Source organism: Impatiens glandulifera, chromosome 6 (assembly GCF_907164915.1).
Source record: "Impatiens glandulifera chromosome 6, dImpGla2.1, whole genome shotgun sequence".
NCBI classification, from domain to species: domain Eukaryota; kingdom Viridiplantae; phylum Streptophyta; class Magnoliopsida; order Ericales; family Balsaminaceae; genus Impatiens; species Impatiens glandulifera.
The window spans coordinates 17,734,196-17,755,819 of record NC_061867.1 but is presented as its reverse complement, the minus strand read 5'-3'; the positions used below and the strand labels follow the sequence as shown (position 1 = coordinate 17,755,819).

The window sequence follows — 21,624 nt, the reverse complement described above, 5'->3', positions numbered from 1 at the left end:
CATACTGTCCTACAACATAACATGACGGAATTAAGCAATTATATGGATCGAAGGTTCAATGCCAATGAAGAAATATTGGCAGTCATTGAAAGTGGTGGGTCTGGTAATGGCTAAGATCCACGCACCAGACCCTATGATGATGCTACTTACCATTATCCTCCCCTGAATAGGCCATTCCACCATGGCCAACACTATGTTCCCCCAACCCGGCTCACCAAAGTTTATTTTCCTTGGTTTGAAGGGACCAATGTGGAGGGCTAGCTCATATCTACTAAGAAACTCTTTAGAGTGGACAAGACTAATGATGCCATTAAATTGGACATTTCCCCCATTCACTTTACCAATGAATCAAGAATGTGGTATGGGTCGTATCTGCAGATCCGCAACCATAGAGAAGTCATGACGTGGAATGTGTTCAAGAGTGACTTCTTGCTGCAGTTCGACCTTTCCATATATGAAACCCTTATGAGACAATTGTTGAACCTAAAGCAGGCCAGTACTGTCCAAGAATATAATCTCCAATACATGTCAATTTTTCCAAAAATTGCATAGTATGCCTAGGAAATATGTTATAGATTGCTACTTGTCTGATCTAATGGATGAGATTGCAAATTGTATCATGCTACGATTTCCTGGGTCCCTAAATGAAGCCATGTCAATGGACAAGGTCCAAGAAGCAACATACAGGTCCATAATGAGAAACGTGCATTTGTACAACGTTGAACCACCGTTGCTTCCCAAGCCATCCAATGTTAACACGGTCTAGCCAAGCACCAACCGGACTACCGACCTCAAGAGTTCTTCCCATGCATCTTCTTCCAGCATAAACCAGGGCTACATGAAGTAATTAGACCCGACAGTGATGGATGAAAAGAGGAGGAAAGACCTATGTTACACTTGCAATGAAAAGTGGGAGCCCACCCATAGATGTAAATCAAAATTATTCATGGTCTTGGCTAATCATGAAGAAGTATTACCATATGCCCAAGAACCCACTCAAGAGCTGGTTTTTTATGATTCTCCTTTGCAGCTTGAGGCATGGGATGAACTTGTCATTTCTTTGCATGCATTAACTGCTTCTATAAATTTTCAAACACTCTATATCCTTGGTAAGATCGGGAACTTGTCGGTGGTGATCCTGATTGATATAGGAAGCAGCCATAATTTTGTCAATAGAAGGATTATGAAGAAAAGAATCCACAAAAGTATGTCTACCTAGGCGTAGTCGGTTCGAGTAGTAGATGGATCCAACATATTATGCTCTAGCCTTTGACAAGATCTGAAATGATCAATATAAGGAAATGATCACCAAACAGAAATGAAGGTAATTACCATGGACGGGTACGATATTGTGCTAGGCATCGAGTGGATGATTACTTTAAGCCTTTCATCTTGGAATTTCGAAAAAATGACATTTTCTTATGAGAAGCAATGAAGAACCACGGTCTTGTAGGGAATCCCTCGGGCATAGATCAACATGATACAAGTTAACCAGCTAGAGAAGTCATTGAAGAAATGCAGTGTTGTTGCCATGGTGTAAATAAGGGGTAAGCATGAAGGGCAAATTGCTTCACTTACTACAATGACATTGGAAGAGATTCCTGAAGATCTTCAGCAACTAATCGAAGACTTTAACGTTGTATTCTAGCAACCCGAAGACATAACCACCAGTCAAAATAGTAATTAGAATCCATGGCTCTTTTGTTGCTCCTATGGTGCTAGACCGAAAGAAGGACTTGCCCTAGATTTTTTATGAAACCCTAGTGTATACCCAGAGCTGGAAGAAGTTTTTTTATATCTACATCAGGTCCTGACAACATTGCATCAACAAATATTAGTTCTCAACAAAAGAAAATTTGAATTAGGGTGCAAACAAATTTCTAACATGGTTAAAGACAGCAAGGAAATGGCTAGTTCCACAATTTAAAGGATGTTACTGATGGTTTATCAAGTACTACGGTTCCATAGTCCAATAATTTCTGGACCTACTGAAAATACTTCTGAACAGCAAGAAAAAAGAGTTATCTTTAGAGATTGAGGATGGGCATTGGAAGTTGACCAGGCCAAGGTCTCTTCATAGAGGACGACGAATTTTGAAGGAGGAGAAAATGTTATGGTCCCAGAACAGACCCAACACCCTCCACGGTACAATTGAGCACTTGGACTAGATATTGTTGTGGGAATTCTGTCTTTTTGTTGCATAACAATATTTTGACTCTGTTTTCTGTTTCCAACATGACGCCAAAGGGATAAGGATGAAGATCTGTCATTAATTTCTCCTTTTTGGAACTCCCTCATTAATCAATTACTTTGCTTATTTAAATCCTGAAATGATCACCCTATGATGTTGATCATTTCTCCCTATCAAAATAGGGATGATTATGTTATGGTCCCATAATAGACCCAACACCTCCACGGTCCAATTGAGCACTTGGACTAAATATTGTTGTGGGAATTTTGTTTTTCTATTGCATAGCAATATTTTGATTATATTTTATGTTTCCCACAAAACTATTTTTTGTTGAATCCCTAGAGGTTGTTGTAATAGTTGTAACTAAATATTCGATGGAGAATCCAACTACTGTATATATTCTGATCTCACTCCCCCAATGGAGCATGGATATATGAAAAATCTTGTGAATGTTCTTAGTCTCAATTGTATTTTCTATTTTGACTCTTTGTCTTGGACTGTTAGGTATATACTAGCAGTTCTTTTCTAATCTTTGTATCTTCTTTTCATATAATCTTGAAATCTTCTTTTCATATATCTTTCCCTGCACTTTGATCAAAGATTTTCTACTCAGTCCTTGAGATCAAGAACGATTAAACACTAGTTATAGATTCAAGTCGTAACAGATTCATCCATATTCCGATGAATTAAGCCAAGAACAACTAAAATTAATGGTTTTTGGCTGATTCAGGCTACCAGAAGCCTCCACCAGTTCAGTGCATCTATAAATAGACCCTAAGTCATTTCCAAACCAGAGAATCCAATATTCTCTCAAAAAATTGCAATATATAGAAAATCCATCATTAAAGCTCAAAGCTTCTAGATTTTTCGAAAATCGGTTTAAAGCCTTAAAGCTTGGAGTTGAGCATCTAGAAAGCTTCCTTAAGGATCAAGGAGTGCTCTCCAATCCTTGGTATAATCTGTTGGGTTTTGCAACAGAAAAACCATAGATCTTCTTAGAAATCAAATTTGTAACAAATCAGTTTCCAAGTTGTCTATGACGAACAACAAATTTACCAAAACTGAAATAGCACAAAACAATAAAAACACAATATACGTGGTTTGGTCAAAATTGACCTACGTCTAAGGGTGGGATAAGTTTTACTAAATCAAATAAATATCAATAATATAAACTTACATACCCTACTCTCAAATTAAAGAAGTGATTACTCTAGGAATGATTGTGATATTTACAATCAAAAGATCCCCCAACCTTTCTCTCTAAATCAACCGAAGAACAAGAAGGAACCAGAAAACCCTAGATCTGTTCACTCTCTCTTAACCTTATTGTTAAATTAAGTTAAAGAAAGAAAAATGGGGAAAATTATTAAATTAAGATTAAAGGGAAATCGTTAATTAAGTTGAATCATAAAAAACGGCTTAATTGATTAAAATGAGCTTAGGATAATTAAAATTAATATGACATAATTTTTATGATGTTTTGATAAATGCATAAAACTAATTTTAGTAATGTTTTAATGCGTAGGTAAAATTCAAAGACTCGCTGGAAACAGTGTTACTCTAACAGCGGACTCACGAGTAGTAGAGCTAAAGAAGTGTTAGCAGTAGAGCTGAAGATGCGCTATTAGCAGAGTTGCGCCAAAAGTTGAGTAGCTCAATAGTAGAGTTGCGCTAACAGCTGAGTAGGCCAACAACAGACTCACGAGTAGCAGAGCTGAAGAAGCGCAGGCAGTAGAGTTGAAGATGCACTAACAGATGAGTAGCCCAACAATAAAGTTGTGCTAACAGATAAGTAGGTCAACAACAGACTCATGCTAACAGCTAGGGTGTCAACTGTAGAGTTGCGCCAACAGCTGTGTTGCACCAACAATTAAGTTTCCATCAGCAGGGTTGTGTCAACAGTTGTGTTGCGCCAATAACTGAGTTGCCATTAGCAAAGTTGCCAACAAGTGAGTTTTTTTATCAGTAGAGCTCGATATCAGCCAAGTTCTACGTCAAAAACGTACAATATTCCATTCATCTGCGCACTACCCCGTACAAACGAATATGCCATTCGACTGCGTAGATATCAGAATCATGTCTTATCTAAATAAGATCTATTTATTCTCAATGGAAGATTATGATGACTGAAAGATCATAATACAAGAACGTTTGGATGCAGTAGTTGATGATATATGGCATGTCATCAATAATGATTCCATGAAGATACTGAAGATCAACACATCCACAAATGCAACAGAGGATGCTCCTGAGATGAAGGAGAAACCCAGATATGAGTGGACTGTTGAAGAGAAGAGGAAGGTCAACCTCGACAAGGTGTCCAAAGATATTCTCTACAAAAATTTGGAAAAGAACATTTTCAGTAAGATCAAGTCATGTTCTACTGCTAAAGAAATATGGGAGAAGCTGACTCAACTCTGTGAAGGCAACGGAAAACAAAAGAAAACAAGCTGATGGTTTCCACATAGAAGTTCGACAATATCAAGATGCGTTCGGGTGAGACGATGACTGAATTCGATAACAGATTTAGCAGCAAAGTCATCGAGCTCTCAACCCTGGAAAAGATATATAACAACATAGAAGTTGTTATCAAAGCTATGAAAGCTTTGCTCAGAGAATGAGATATCAAAACAATGGCCATAAGGGAATCTAAGGACCTCAACAAGATTGAGCTGTATGATCTCTTCGCTGATCTGAAGGCCTATGAGTTTGAGCTAAACTCAAGGAATGAGGAGAGGCCGTCCACCTCCATCATAACTCAAGAATTGGTGACTGTTGAAGAGTCACCTACTTCAACAATTGCGAAGTCTGCCGAACAGATCAGCGACGACGCGATGTCACTATTTTTCAAGAAGTTTGGCAAATTCATGAGGAATAATCACTCTAACTCTAATTCAAATATAAACAATTATAAACATGAGTCTAATAATAATTTAATATGTTTTAATTGTGACAAACCAGGTCACTTCAAGGCTGATTGTAGAAAATCTAGAATGAACGATAAGAAGCCATTTGAGAGGAAGAACAAGAAGAAGCAGAAAGCTCTACTAGATAAAGAAAGCACGAGCAAATGGGCTGACAGTGATTCAAATGAGAGCTCCTCAAGTGAAAGTGAGGATGAAATCGTCAAATTCTTCATGGCAAACGACAATGACGTATTTGGTTTCACCTCTGACGAATTCACAAGAGATGATCTAACTACTGCACCCAATGACATGATCATTGAGTACAAGAAACTGTCAGACTCTTTTAATGAAATAAATTTAAAAAACAAATCTGACAGTACTAGTTTTTCAACTCAAAACAATGAACATAAAGTTTTGAAAAACAAAATAAATGAACTCTCAGTTGAGAATGAGAAGCTCAAAGAAACAATTCATACTTTTTCTACTGAAAATCAAATATTAAACTATGTGGTCAGTTTTTGAACAAATTTTGGAAATGTTATTAAGCAGCTGATTGAGAAACAAAGGCCTACCGAATATAAATCCAGTTTAGGATTTGTTAAGGACAATCCAGCTGAGTCCTGCAACAAGTTGAACCGAGTAAAATGCGAGCTTAATCCCATAAGTTTCGTCAAGGGAAATTCAACTAATATTCGAACTAATCAGAGTTGCAATAACTTGACTTTGAAAGATGAAATTAAATACATCAACCCAACTGACCAAAGGTCAAGATGGCTTAAGCCCAAGAATAGGGCAGCCAACTGGTCTAGTAAGCAAAAATCTAACAGAAAGTCATGAATGTTTTATAAAAAATCATCTTCTAAAGTCAATGGATCATCAGTAGGCATAAAGAAATCTGCCAAATCTAAAACATATGCACTATTAATAACACAAAATGGAAGATGTATAAAAATAACTCAAATATGGATCCCCAAGGGACTGATTAACAATAGATCCAAATGAATATGGGTACCAAAGTTGTCAATGTATATATATGTAGGTAAATTAGGACAGCTGGACAGCGACTACTCGAGGCACATGAAAGGAAACAGCCGGTTACTAACAGACATATCTAAGTGCACTAGACCAAAAATCACATTTAGTGACAACTCGAAAGGTAAAATCGTGGGTAAAGGTAAGATTGTCCACAGTAACTTTACTGTTAATAATGTGATGCTAGTAGAAAATTTGTGCTACAATTTAATTAGCATAAGTCAATGTGTCATAATAGGTACAAAGTAAAATTTCAAAAGTAGGCATGTCTCATTAGAGATCAACAGGGGAACATCCTACTGACTGGAAGTAGAATAAGAAATTCATATAAAATGAACTAGAAGAATAAAACGTATGATCATGTATGCATGATTGCTAAAAATGATCAAAACTGGTTGTGGCATTCAAGACTTAATCACCTAAACTTTTAAACAATAAATAACATTTGTTAAAAATCTTGTAACTGGAATTCCACAACTGAAATTTAACAAAGATAAGGTCTACCCAGCTTGTCATATGGGCAAACAGGTCAGATCAACTTTTAAATATAAAGGGAATATCCAATTTGATAGGTGTCTAGAATTACTTCACATTGATTTGTTCGGTCCAATTCCAGTAACTAGTTTAGGGGGATGAGATACACTCTAGTCATAATTGATGATTACTCTAGATTTACTTGGGTAGTATTTTTAGTATCTAAGAATCAAACTTGTGTTAATCTAATTAAAATACTTAGAAGACTGTAAAATGACTGGTGTTAATCTAATTAAAATACTTAGAAGTATTATAAAAATTAAAAGCGATAGAGGAACTGAATTTAAAAACAAGAATTTATCTTCTTTCCTTGAAGAATATTGTATTAGACACGAGTTGTCTAGTGCCAGAACCCCACAGCGAAACGGAATTGCTGAAAGGAAAAACATAACACTAAAAAAGTAGTTAGATCAATGATAGCTGATTTCGATGTGTCTCAAAAACATAGGACAGAAGCCAATAATACAACATGTTACACTCAAAATACATCAATGATTAATAAACGATTTATTAAAATACCTTATGAAATTTACTATGAAAAAGTTCCTAAAATATCATACTTTAGGATATTCGGTTGTAAGTGTTTTATTCACAACAATGGAAAAACTCATATGACTGCTTTTGATCAGATATTGGCATCATGCTAGGTTACTCTTCAGCCAACAAAACCTATAGAGTTTTCAATAAACAAACTCTAACTATTAAAAAATATATTCATGTTGTATTTGATGAATCTGTTGAAACTAATTCTAATGAAATTATTGAAGTGTCTAGTAGATTGGAAGCAACTAATCTCCAATCTAATAGTGATGATGAAGTTCAGGTCAATAGAAATAGTCCGTCTGGTTAGCTAGCTGACCCGGTTGATGTTCAACTAAACATTCAGATTGAAAGTCAGCAGACAGATGACAGCATGTATGTAGCTGAAATAACTAATCATACAGTTGATCCTCTAGGACTGAACATTAGATGGAACAAAAACCACCCACCAGAATTAATCATAGGAAATCCAACTACACCTCTTAAGACTAGAAATCAATTAATGGATGAATATGTTAACTCTGCTTTTATTTCTCAAATAGAGCCTAAGAAAGTGGATGAAGCATTGCTTGATCCAGATTGGATCAATGCTATATAAGAGGAACTAAACCAAATTTATATAAACAAAGTATGGCATCTAATTCCAATACCATATAATCAATCTATTATTAGAACTAGATGGATTTTAGAAACAAACTAAATGAAGATAGAATATTTATGAGAAACAAAGCTATGCTAGTAGCTCAAGAATACAGATGGGAGGAAGAAATTGACTTCGAGGAATCATTCGCCCCTATAGCTAGGTTAGAAGCTATTAGAATATTCTTAACTTGCGCTGCTTTCAAAATTTTTAAAATATATCAAATGGATGTTAAAAGTATTTTTCTTAACGGTATACTTAATGAATATGTGTATGTTGAACAACCCCTAATTTTCAAAACCATTCTTTTCCTCATCATATTTTCAAGTTAGATAAAGCTTTATATGGTCTTAAGCAATCTCTTAGAGATTGATATGACACACTGTCTACATTCCTATTTGAGCATAATTTTGTTATTGTCATAGTAGATAAAACACTCTTCAAATTTGTCAAAGATTCACATATCCTACTTGTACAGATTTATGTGGATCACATCATATTTGGGTCAACTAACCCCAAATTATGTCAAAAATATTCTAAGTTGATGCAGGACAAATTTGAGATGAGCATGATGGGTGAGCTGATGCTCTTCCTTGGACTTCAACTTAGGAAACTTGAAATTGAAATTTTCATAAATCAAGCTAAGTACACCAAGGAGTTACTGATGAAATTCGGTATAGAGAACTACTAATCTGCCTCAAATCCCATGAACTCATCGAGAAAGCTAGATAAAGATGAAGGCGACCAGGATGTTGAAATTATAACTTATCGAGGAATAATTGGTTCCGTGCTCTATCTAACAGTCAGCCGACCAGACATCATGTTTAATAGCGGCGTGTGTGGAAGATTTCAAGCTACCTAAACAATCTCATTAAATAACTGCTAAACGTATTTTGAAATATCTTAAGGGAACTCAATGTGTTGGACTGTGGTATCCAAAGGATTCTAGTTTCAACTTAATTAGTTACTCTAATGCAGATTATGCAGGTTGTAAGATTGAGAGAAAAACACTAGTGGAACGTGTCAGTTCCTTGGTGATCGTCTGATGTCTTGGTTCAGCAAGAAGTAGACGTACATTTCTACCTCAACAGTAGAAGTAGAATACCTCACTGCACGCAGCTGTTGTGCACAGTTGTTGTGGATTCAACAACAACTGAGGGACTTTGGAATTACGGTAGAGGAGTCGCCAATATTCTGTGACAACACCAATGCCATAGCAATCACACATAACCCGGTGTTACAATCAAGAACAAAGCATATCGACATCCGACACCACTTCATCCGAGATCATGTAGCGTAGAAGCACGTTCGATTAGAATACGTGTCTACCAATCGACAAGTGGATGACATCTTCAAAAAGCCACTCCCCGAGACTAAGTTTTCTAACTTTAGAAATATTTTAGGTATTTTAGATCCAAATTAATTTATTATGCATAAACTTATGGGGAATCTTATAGACAGCTGATAAGCTAGACATGTTGAAATATCTATCTCTAACTCATCTAAAAGGAGAGTCGACTGATGATATTGAACATCAGACGATGATGTGCATAAGCAACTTGTAATTTCAGCAGCAGAATAATGACACTCAGCTGATAGGCAAAGTGTGTTGTCGAAACTCATATGTTGATGTGCTTCAGCAGCACGCCTTACTCAGCTAAAATACAAGGCATGAGGCCATCACAGTCAGTCAGTTGTCTTAGTGAATATCAGACGACTACTCATCAGCCGAGTGGAACATCGTTTTAATCTTATTCATGCGCTGTCATTTTATTATCTCCCCTTGGATAATGAACATTCACATTTTTTTAATTAAATTTCTTTTTAAAAGTAATAACATGAAGTCACGTGAATGTCATGCTATTTATATGTGACCAACATTCCTAAAACGCCTCACCATTTCAAAAACGATTCATAGTCTCCCTTCTTCGATTTACAATTTAAACCTTAACCCTAATCTCTTTGTCTTTTTCTCTGAAATCTGAAGCTTCTGCAAATGACTTCCTTCTCTCAAAAAATTTTGCAGGTAGACTTAGAGTTTGTCTACGTTATGGGGCTTCTTAAAGTGGTGGCGATGTTCTTAACCCTAGAAGCGTCCGGACGAAAGAAGTTCCTCAGAGGACCAAATAGCATACACAACCTAGAGGTATGCGAATTCTTTTCAACGACGAAGATCGTTGGGGACAACATCCAGTGTTGGGTGAAAGGCACTAAGGTTAATGTTTTAGAAGAGGCATTCACAGATTACTTTGAGCTTCCAATGGAAGGGCTCACCATTTTCGACCAGATTCTGTCAGACGCGATCAAGGAAATGCAGACAGTCTTCTCAAACGAATCTCTTCCCATTCCAACTCATGGAAAGAAGAAGTTGATGAAGCTAGAATAGTGTATGCTCAACGACAATGTTGCAAAATCCCTTCGCGCTAAGGTGGGATCCTTCGATGCGTACACATAGGACCAATTCGAAATAATGGTTGCTATCTCCAAAGAAATAACCATAAATTGTTCATCGGTATTATTCTCAACCATAGTGGCAATGGTGACACTCCCGAAGAAGCAGCATGCTAAAATTTGTTGTGCAAATCAGCAGGTTGCTCGATAATCTCCAAATAAATGTAAGAAAGGGAGTAAATGTCCACCCTAATAGGATTTTGACCAGTAGAACGGTCAGTAACTACATTCTCCAATTAAAAGAAATGCCGTACTCCATCCTTGACACATCCACTCAGTAGTCGAGCGGACAGTCGTCTATCTTCTTACAGCGTTCAACGCCAAGGAGGAGAAGAAAGATGGTAGTTGAGGAATCTGTTGATTGCTCTAGAAGCCGAACCTTGGTCTCGACATAAGAGTTAGTCGGGACTGCTTTTGAGGCAAAGAGGGCAAGGCTGGAGGACTCAATAGTAACAGAGGCAGAGGATTCTGATGTGGTGATGGAAGTAAATCCCACCACAATCAATGTCTCAATCCCTGAGGTAATCCCTTCAGTAGAGGAGATTCTTGAAGTAACTCCTAATTTAGTGTTGGTCGAAGCACCTACTATAGGTCTTGCTAAATCACCAACTACTATGTCAGCTGATACTCTTACTAAAAGACAAGTTGAAACGATAATTGTAGGTCCTGGTAAAGCTCAACCAACATCAGCAACTCTAGTAGCAACTGTCTTTTTAACAGGTATCTCACCAGCATCTATCTTAGCAAGAGCTCCAGCTGCTAGAGATATTATAATAAGAGAACCAACTCCATCTGCTGCACGGCCTGCCGAAATTGCTGGTAAAGGAAAAGAAGTTGCGGTTTTTCAACCCAAGGATCCCTCCCTAGACGTTCACCATAGATCTGGTTATGGAGGAGGTTGAGGAGAAAGTAGAGGAATTGTTAAAACTTTTCGACACCTGGAGCAATAAGAGGCTTCACGACAGGTTTTTTGACTTCCTATAAGTCACAAAGGTTGAAGGGATGATCTCTCTAGAGAACGCGATCCTGAAATGGTGCAAAAATACCACCATATAGGTGGCCCTTAAAAGGAAGGAGTTCGTTGAACTTTTCATTAGAGGAGGTCACCTGCACAAACTCCTTTTATAGAGGTTGGCTAATTTTAGGCCATTAGAGAAAATAGTGTGGATGAATGCCAGAATCAATGAAAAGATGAAACAGACCCTAGAAACAAACAACTCGAGAGCCATGAGAATCATATTGGGTACGAAATCTTCTAAGGATGCTGAGCTACGAGGGGAACCAATAATTACATCTAGAACCATTCTTCTTAAGATGATCTAGTTGTTGACAGGGAAGTAGCTATTCTGCAAAGTGAAAAAGCTATTCCTCTTAATATGATACAAGTTGTCTGACCTTACCATCGATTAACTCCTCATTTAGTAGAGGAGTCATCTCTAGGAATGGTGGATCTCCGTGATTTTATCCAAGATTCTCTTGCTCCCCTGCAACAGAGTATTGCGACTATTCTTGGGAAAATTGAATCTCTAAAGAAGCAGGCGTCAGCTGCCTCGACTGCATCGGAATCCTCTCAGAACAAAATCCTCATCCATGTCATAAATAGAAACATTGAGGTTATTATTATCAAAGAATCAATGACCAGGCTCAAAAATGTATTGACTAACTCCATCGGCAGCTACAACAATGAACTCTCCGCGAAGATCAATACTATCGAAATGCAAATTGTCGAAGTAACGGATTTTCTTAAACAAACAGGGGATAATCAATCGGGAGCTGCTGATGTTAAAAAGAGGGAAAGTAACAAAGGATGAAGAGCAGTGATGGAGAAACCTGAAACAGGAAGGTAGTAGAGGAAAAGAAGCCAGCTGAAGGCTCAAGCTATAAAGAATGAAGAACTAAAAAGGAGGGAATCTATATTTTAAATATTTTGCACTTTTATGTTCATATATATATATATATATAATTTATCCTTAGTTCCCTGCTCCGATAACTTAGTTTTAACATCATCAAAAAAGGGGAAATTCTTAGATTAAGTTAAATAAAGAAAAAATTGGGAAAATTATTAAATTAAGATTAAAGTGGAAATCGTTAATTAAGTTGAATCATGAAAAATGATATAGTTGATTAAAATGAACTTAGGATAATTAAAATCAATACGACATAATTTTGATGATGCTTTGATAAATGAATAAAACTAAGTTTAACAATGTTTTAATGCGCATGTAAAATTCAAAGACTCGTTGGCAATAATCTTACTCAAACAGTAGACTCACGAGCAGTAGAGCTGACATCAGCAGAGCTAAAGAAGCGCTGGTAGTAGAGCTGAAGATGCGCCATAAGTAGAGTTGTGCCAATAGCTTAGTAGCCGAACAACAGAGTTGCGCTAACAGCTGAGTAGGCCAACAACAGACTCGCGATCAGCAGAGCTGAAGAAGCGCTGGCAGAGCTGAAGATGCGCTAACAGTTTAGTAGCACAATAGTAGAGTTGCGCTAACAGCTGTGTAGGCCAACTGCAGACTCACGCTAACAGTTGGGATACCAAGGGCAGAGTTGCTCCAACAGTTGTGTTGCGCCAACATTTGGGTTTCCATCAGTAGGTTGCGTCAGCAACTGTGTTGCGCCAACAGCTGAGTTACCATCAACAGGGTTACGCCAACAACTGAGTTCCTTATCGGTAGAGCTAATCATTAGCAGAGCTCGATATTAGCCAAGTTCCACGTCATCTAAATACAACAAAAACGTACAATATTCCATTCGCCTACACACTACCCCGTATAAAAGAATATGCCATTCGACTGCACACTATCCCGTACGAACGAATATTCCATTAGCCTGTGCACTACCATGTACGAACGAATATGCCATTCGCCTATGCACTACCCCATACACCATGCGTACTACAAACGTACAAATGGCACGTGTCAATGGTGTACTACAAACGTACAAATGGCACGTGTCAATAAAATGGATTCAACCGTTGTCATGACTGAAATATAAAAAGGCATCAAAGAACAACAGCGAATTCTCTGGTTCCCTAGAAAAAGCTATAGAAAATTATTACGTCAATCATACAGTAGAAGATATGCGTTGAGCGATAATTTTTTGTATTAGTCGATAGTAATTTCATTGTTGTAAGTTGAATAGAAATTTGTCTGTTCAATAAAGAGTGTGATGGCTAGAAGTTCAGACAAACAGTTTTTAAGACCCGTGATCTGAGTGGGTTTGTGTAGAGGCTATACAAATTAAAGTCTTTTAGTGGAATCCTTCTGGGAAAAGAAGAAGAGGTGAAGTAGGAGTTTTATCTCCGAACATCCATAAAATCTTGTGTTATTTGTTTACTATTTCATTCACCGTTATATCTGCTTCTTCAAATCCCGTAAGCATTTTCTGCACTTGAAATCGTTCAAGAGTTTGCTACGATTTGTTAAAGAATAGAAATATATTTTCAGTCCTTAACAGAATTAAAATCGCATTGAAAGTGAAAATAGTACAATAGTATTCAACCCCCTTCTAATGTTGTCATCGATCCTAACACTTACTATCTTAAGAAAATATACCAAAAATGTATACCCTAACCCGTTTTTATAACAGAAAATCATGACCCATTTTCATGAAAATCCTGACCCGTTTACTTACCTGAAAGATAAAACCCGATCGTAATGGCAAGGAGCACTTCAACAATTCTCCCCCTTCCGAGCCATGGGAGAATGTTGCTATAAACATTCATCATCGTGACGCCCCTGCTAAAACCATTGGCTTTGACACAACATATCTCATACTTGCCTCTTGGAAAACTCTTTGTCATCATATCTAAACCGTTCTCATCCATATGCACTTTTTCCAAGCATAACTCCTTCTTCTCGAGCACTTCAGGGATCCATTGGTACCTTCTTTTTATGTGTTTTGAACGTGAATGGAAACTTGGATTCTTGCTCACATGTATAGCACTTTGTGAGTCACTAAACACCACAAAATTGTCTTGTGTTATACCCGTTTCCTTCAATAATTCATTCATCCATCTCATTTCCTTACAATATTCAATAATTTCAATATATTCATCTTTTGTAGTAGACAAAGCAACCCAATTCTGTAGATGAGACTTCCATGATATAACTCTTCCTCCAAAGGTAAACAGATACCCTAAAGTTGATCTCATTGTGTCAATATCACCACTCATATCTAAATTAAAAAACCCTTCAACATGTAGTTTTTCAGTACCATAACACAAAGCGTATTTGGAGGTCCCTTGAATATATCTCACTAGCCACTTAACCGCTTCCTAGTGTATCTTACCGGGATTTGAGAGGAAATGACTAACTACTCCAACCGTATGAGCTATATTCGGTCTTGTGCAGACCATTGCATACATTAGACTACCTATTGCTGAAGCATGTGGAACCTTGCACATTTCTTATTTTTCCTCTTCATCGTTGGGAGACATTGTCTTCTTTATTTTCAAGTGTGTAGCCAATGGACAAACAATTGGATTGCTTGGATTGCTTTGTCCATACATAATCTTTTTAGAATCTTCTCAATATATCTCTCTTGAGACAACCATAGCCTTTTCTTCACCCGATCACGAATGACCTGCATTCCAAGAATTTTTCTTTCTTAACCCAAGTCTTTCATCTCAAAAGACTTAGCCAAAGTCTTTTTCAAATTGGCAATCTTGAGCTTGTCTCCCTCTACAATCAGCATGTCATCAACATATAAGAGAAGTATAATAAAATCATTATAAGCAAACTTTTGCACAAAGACACAATTATTTCTAGATATCTTCATGTACCCATAGATAGTCATGAACGAATCGAACTTAAGATACCACGGCCTTGGTGCTTGCACACCTTTCTTTCCTCGCCTTTCTTATTGTAATCTTTAGGGTGATTCATATAAACATCTTCATCCAAATCACCGTGGAGAATTGCAGTCTTGACATCAAGTTGTTCAACCTCAAAATCTATACAAGTAGCTAGACCTAAGACCACCCAGATGGAAGTCATCTTCACTATCGGTGAAAAAATCTCATCATAATTGATTCCATGCCTATAACCAAAACCTTTGGCCTCCAATCTAGCCTTGTATCTTGTCTTGCTACCATCACCCTCTTGATTGATCTTTTACACCCATTTATGTTCTAATACTTTTATGTTCTTTGGTCATTCTACTAGTTCATATGTACCATTTTTCAGCAATAACTTTATCTCTTCATCCATGGTAGCTATACATTCTTCCTTTTGGGCATCCTCATGAGCTTCCTTATAGCATACAGGCTCCCCACAATCAGTTAAAAGGACATACTCTATAGACGAGTACTTATAACTTGATCTTTTCTTCCTAGAAGAACTTCTAAGTACCTTTGTTTGTTGATTCTATTGATTTCAATCATCTTGTTGAACTTCAAAATCAGCCTCAATACTATCACTAAAATTAGTTTCTATATCATTTCCATGGCCTACAGATGACCCTAAGGAACATCATCATCATTATCTGATTCTAAAGCTACATGTGGCCTTATCTTCTCAACATTATTAGAAAGCTCTATACTAGGAAGGTATATATGCATAAATCTTGTTAGCATCTTCAAAAATATAAATAGTCTGATCTTCAAGGAATACCACATCTCGACTTCTCAAAACCTTCTTATTCATTGCGTCATAACACTTGTATCCCCACTTTTCATCACTATAACCCAAAAATATGCATTGCCTGGTTTTTGTATCTAGCTTATACCTCTCATCTTTTGAACATGCACAAAGGCTCTACGACCAAAAACACGTAAATAGTGATAACTAATATCTTTACCTGACCAGACGTTTTCTGCACACTTATTATTCATTGTCTTGGAGGGAGAACGGTTGATCACATACACTATAGTGCTCATGGCTTGAGCCCATAATTGCTTCTAACCTGGCATGGGAGAGCATACTTCTCATTCTTACTAATATTATTATGTGCATCCTCTCTACCACTCTATTTTGTTGGGGAATCTTGGGCACAGTCTGTTCATGTCGAATACCCTACTCTTTGTAATAAGTATCAAATGAGCCCATGTACTCTCCTCCATTATCTGATGACACTCTCATCAGTTTTCTATCTGACTCTCTTTCAACAAGCTTGTGAAAGACCTCAAACCTTGTTCTAACATCATCCTTGGACTTTATAGCATATGCCCAAACCATTCTAGATGCATCATCTATGAAGGTTGCAAAATAAGAAACACCGCATATAAATTTAACTTCATAGGACCACATACATCTGTATGGACCAACTCAATGATATTATTTTTCAGTTCCACTTTAGACTTACTAAAGGAGACTCTTTTCTACTTACCCTTCAAGCAATTCTCACAACTTTCAAGATGAGCATCCTTGGGATTTGGCAACTCATTCCTCTTGATCAAAACATTCAATCTCTTTTCACTAATGTAACCTAGTCTCTTGTGCCACAACTCACAAGATGATTATATCACGACAGAATATGCTACATCATAGACAATTTTCAAATTTGTCTTGTATAAGAAACAACATTGCTTACCTCGTGCAACAACCAAGGAACCCTTGCTTAGATTTCATGCTCCACTATTGAAAACATTATGGTAGCCTCCATCATCGAGCTTACCTGCGGAAATCAAATTCTTTCTCAAATCATGAACATGTCTAACATCTCTCAATATCAAGAAACAACTCATGTTTGTCTCGATTCTAACATCACCAAGACCAACTATCTTGGACACACCATTATTACTCATGCGAACCTCACCATGATCACCAACTTTGTAGGACTAAAAGTAACCTTTGTATGGAGTAATATGGAATGAGGCACCTGTGTCAATAATCCATGATGTTTCATTTGAAGATGTGCTAAGACAATAGTCTTAACATTTAGAAGCATATGTCAATTCACCATCTAAAGTATAAGAAGACATATCTACACTTTGTTCTTTCTTTTCTTTGGGCTACACCGTACCCTATGCTTTATCATTTTTAAATTTACAGCACTCGTTTTTCCAATGACCCATTTTTTCATAGTAATGACAAGTACCATCTTTCTTCGGAGCTCTAGACTTTCTTTTAAACTTTCCCCTACTCGAACCAATTCTGTTATCCTTTGATCTTCCTCTATCAGTCACCAACATATCAGACTTAGAGGGTTTATCCCCCTTTCGATTATCCTCATCAAGTAAGAAACTTGTGACAAATGTCATGTTGACTTTACCATTTAGTGCTGAGTTGTTGAGAGTGATAATAAATGTCTCTCAACTTGTAGGCAAAGAGCCAAGAACTAAAAGTGTTTGCACCTCATCATCAAAGTTTATCTTCTTACTACTCAGTTGATTTAAATATTTTGAAATTCATTAAAGTGTTCATTAATTGATTTATTATCAATGTACTTTAAGTTCACCAGCCTTCGTACTAGTGTTGTTTATTCCCTACTAACCTCCCGGCGTAGAGAGTTTCAAGTTTGCTCCAAACACCATACGTCGTAGTTTTATTCTCAACATGATGCACAACATTTACACTAACCCACGAATGAATAAAGCAACACGCCTTTCTATCTTTCTTTTTCCAATTATCCTTTTTTGTACTCTCAGGTCTAACACCCTCATTTTCAATTGCTTTATTCAAATCATCTGAAACTAACAGATCATTAATCATCAGTTTCCATTGCCTATAGTTTGTACCATTTAGACTCACCATATCAGGTATAGATTTCCCCATTATTATCATCTTAACAACTAATAAAAACCCCAACAAACAAACTAGTTGATTTCCTCTTTGAATTCATGAACGCAAACAAAGTTTGAATATCTTGAATTTCAAATTTTCACAAAAACCTAACTCAGGGTTTTTCTAGGGATTACAATTACAATAGTATACTATTTAAATGTCTCTATTAATTAATATATTTATTTTGATTATTTAATTTAAACCTACAAAACTTATTTATAAATGAAATATCAAGATTTTGATTTTGATTATATATAAAAAAATATGCTTCATGAATACTCTACAACAAAATTATTTATCTAATATGGTGTCAAAATCGTATTGAAAAAAGATGGAAATAAAACTATTCACATGTAAATCACTCATAATTTCAACGAAATTCAGCATGGAATTATTAAATTTAATTTAAAATTATATATATATATATATATATATATATATATATATATATATATATTTTGTAAGTAAACTTTGACCTGCCAATTCATTTCTATATTAACATGTTATACTTATTTATTTTCACATGAAGATTGAATATTTAGACTTTATCACTAAAAACACATAAATTAAATTAGAATATTATAAATATAAAATTATATAATATATACTCCATAAAACACCATTTAAGTCTTCTAACAAAAAAAAAATTATCCTCAAACACTAAAATAAAAATAAAAAAATACTTTAAAAAATTAAAAGTCAGCAGAATCATAGATGTATGTTTCCATAAAAAAAAAAAAAGGTATTTAAAATAGTAAGAATGGTAGCCTAGTTGGTTAACTGGCTTCTTTTAAAAGAAAAATCAAACTAAACAGGTAAAATTCTGATTTGTGTATTCTACTGCGTCAAACGTTGGGACAAAAAGAAGATAATTCAATTCTTAAATGGCAGCCATCTGACTTGTCCATTGTTGTTGAGTTTTCTTCTTATTGCAATAAAAAAGAAAATCACTTAGACAACATTTTCTATCAAAGTAAGCAACGCCAAATAATCACAAATTCATAATCAGAGATAAGACAGAAGAGAGAATTCAGAGAGTTATATTTGAACAAGGCTGTCTGTAATTTATATGTATATACTGTACTGATGTCTTTTTTTTTCTCAAGAACAATATAGAAAACAAAATTGTATTACTATACTCAGAACTATTAACCTCCAGCCAAACTCCAAGATTATATGAATTGTATCTTCAATCTACATCTCTTACTTCAGCTTCAACATCAACAATGGTGGGATTACTAGAATAGTTCACTTCTGCTGCATAAAACCACCATCACCATCACCATCACCATGAAAAACACCAACTAAACAAAAACCAAAAACACTACCTTTCTTCTTAGACTGAGAGAATTTGTTGAAGAACTGCTCAGGTTCTCTTACAAACATGTCATCTGCAACTGCAGGAGTAGAAAGAACACCAAAATCTAAACAACCCATGTCTAGAATTAAAAGAGAATTCACTGCAGTTCTTATTCTTAAGCTAAGAATTTACAAAACCTGAGAATGGCTGACTACAAAATGGGCACATCTGCGATTCATCATTGATAGTAGACCTGTAGTATTGTTATCAGGAATTAACCAAGATCAATTGCAAGAAAAACACCATAAATTACCTCAAAATCTGAAACTCATTTCCACAATTCGGACACTGTAATTAAGATAAGGGCATCATATTATTACAGAAACATCATAAATTGATCTCCTTAAAGCATCATAATACAGAGAAAAGAATCTCACACTGCTTTGAAGTATATCTCTTCCAGCCCACCATAGAAAAACTCCAAAACCCACAATAGGTATGAGAAAAGCAAGGATCTGTACAGACAGATATATCATCATAATCATCATCAAATCCAACAGAGATTAGATAATTAGGGTTGGATTTGTACCCATAAAGAAACAATTGCGTCAAGAATCCAACCAAGCTGCCCAGTCATGGTAAGGTAAGTCAATCCAATAGCTATAGCAAGATTACCCAAAACTCTACCAGTGGAACCGTCATCTTGTCCTCCTCCTCCTCCTCCGCCGCCGTTGAACCCAAACCCTCGATTCAAGCTCATCAGAATCACTCTGTTCCTTCTCTTTCTTATGTTCATCACCTTCACACGAAACCCTCCATCTTTATACAAGTTCGTTCCTCCTAAGAAAGACCATCTCTTTCCATGGAAACCCGTTTCCAAGCTACTTATAGAGTAGCGAATTGTAGATTGTTGAAACTTTGAGCTGTATACATGCTTCTTGCCTCTATTGTAGAGTAGAACATTTGAAGATGAAGAAGTTATAATGGGAATTTGCAGAATAGTTGTCATTGCGAGGATTGAAGATGGAGTTAGTGATTCTGAGTAAAAGGGTACATTTTTTTTTTTGTCAATGGCGGATTCACTTTCTCTTGCCCAAAATGAGATATACTAATGGATTTTTTTTTTGTCCGGCTTCTGGGTTTTTGTGGGATCAAGTTATCATTAGAAGGTGGATTTAATTCTAACAAATTATAAAATAAAATAAAATAAAAGAGAAGGAAAATATGTACTTTTTATATATAATTATCTAAAATCGGGAAATTTCAGAAGATGACCCTAAAAATAGAGTAAAATGAGAAAAGTGACGGTGAATAATTTAAATAGCGCTAGTGACTCTTTTTTTTTTAATAATAACTGGAGTTGCGTGACGCGATTGCGTAACGTAACTAGGGCATTTTCGTCCAAAAAATTTCATAATTAAAATTTTTTGAAAAATAAAAAAATAAAAAATTGCGTCACGCAACCTAAGGATGCGTGACGCAATACGGACATTTTCGTCAAAAAAAGAGTCAACAGCGCTATTTAATTTATCCACTCTCACCAAACGCAATTCACCCTGTTTTTAGGGTAATTTGTTCAAATTCCCCTCTAAAATCATAATTATTTACAACTCTACAAATAAATAAATAAATAAAACTGAGAAAATGTAAAGTGACTTGGTGATTATATATCAAGCCATTCTTACTAGTGAATTTGATAAAATTGTATAATTTGCAACTATTTTCATTTGTGACATTTCACCTAATCCCTTGTAAATATCTATTCTCCTATTATTTATATTAATTTTTAATTATTTTAACTATATAGTTAAATTATCAATTAACATTTAATAAAACTTCTTATGATGTTATTTAAGTACTCTTGAACAGTTGTTTATAATATTGAGTTTAAATTTTCTGAAATAATTTTATTGTTTACAATTTACATCACTATTTTTTTATTGGTGTTAATAAAATTTAAATAAGTGTTGTAAATAAAATATATAAATGTGTAATTTCTTATTTAAATTAAATATATATTATTTTTATATTATTAAAAACCAATATAAATCCCACTCTAAAAATATACTTTAATTTCCAAAAAATTTCTCCCTGTCAATATTTCTTAATCACATGTAAATGGGCGAAATAACTTGAGTTTAATTTTTTGATTTTTTTTATTCTTCATCTACCCATATACACTAAATCACGATCAAACATAAAAAAAATATTTTAAATAAATAAAAATCATTTAAACTATTCTAAAAGTTTCTATTTTAAAAAGCCAAATTTAGGTAGACTCCATCCATGTACAAATTTAATTT

General features: G+C 35.5%; 1 protein-coding gene across 2 annotated transcripts; it reads right to left on the bottom strand.

The window, feature by feature from the left end:
- Nucleotides 1-18,995: 18,995 nt before the first annotated feature.
- On the bottom strand, nucleotides 18,996-20,467 carry LOC124941907. Of its 2 annotated transcripts, none has more exons than XM_047482287.1 (5): nucleotides 19,911-20,467; nucleotides 19,759-19,836; nucleotides 19,635-19,669; nucleotides 19,350-19,574; nucleotides 18,996-19,278 (listed from the first exon to the last, which is right to left on the bottom strand). In XM_047482287.1, exons 1-4 carry the CDS (start codon nucleotides 20,328-20,330, stop codon nucleotides 19,502-19,504), a joined length of 606 nt encoding a protein of 201 aa, XP_047338243.1. In that variant the 5' UTR covers nucleotides 20,331-20,467; the 3' UTR covers nucleotides 18,996-19,278; nucleotides 19,350-19,501. The 2 variants fall into 2 exon arrangements, with proteins under 2 accessions (XP_047338243.1, XP_047338241.1); XM_047482285.1 differs by having other exon boundaries at nucleotides 18,996-19,275.
- Between the last annotated feature and the right edge of the window lie 1,157 nt (nucleotides 20,468-21,624).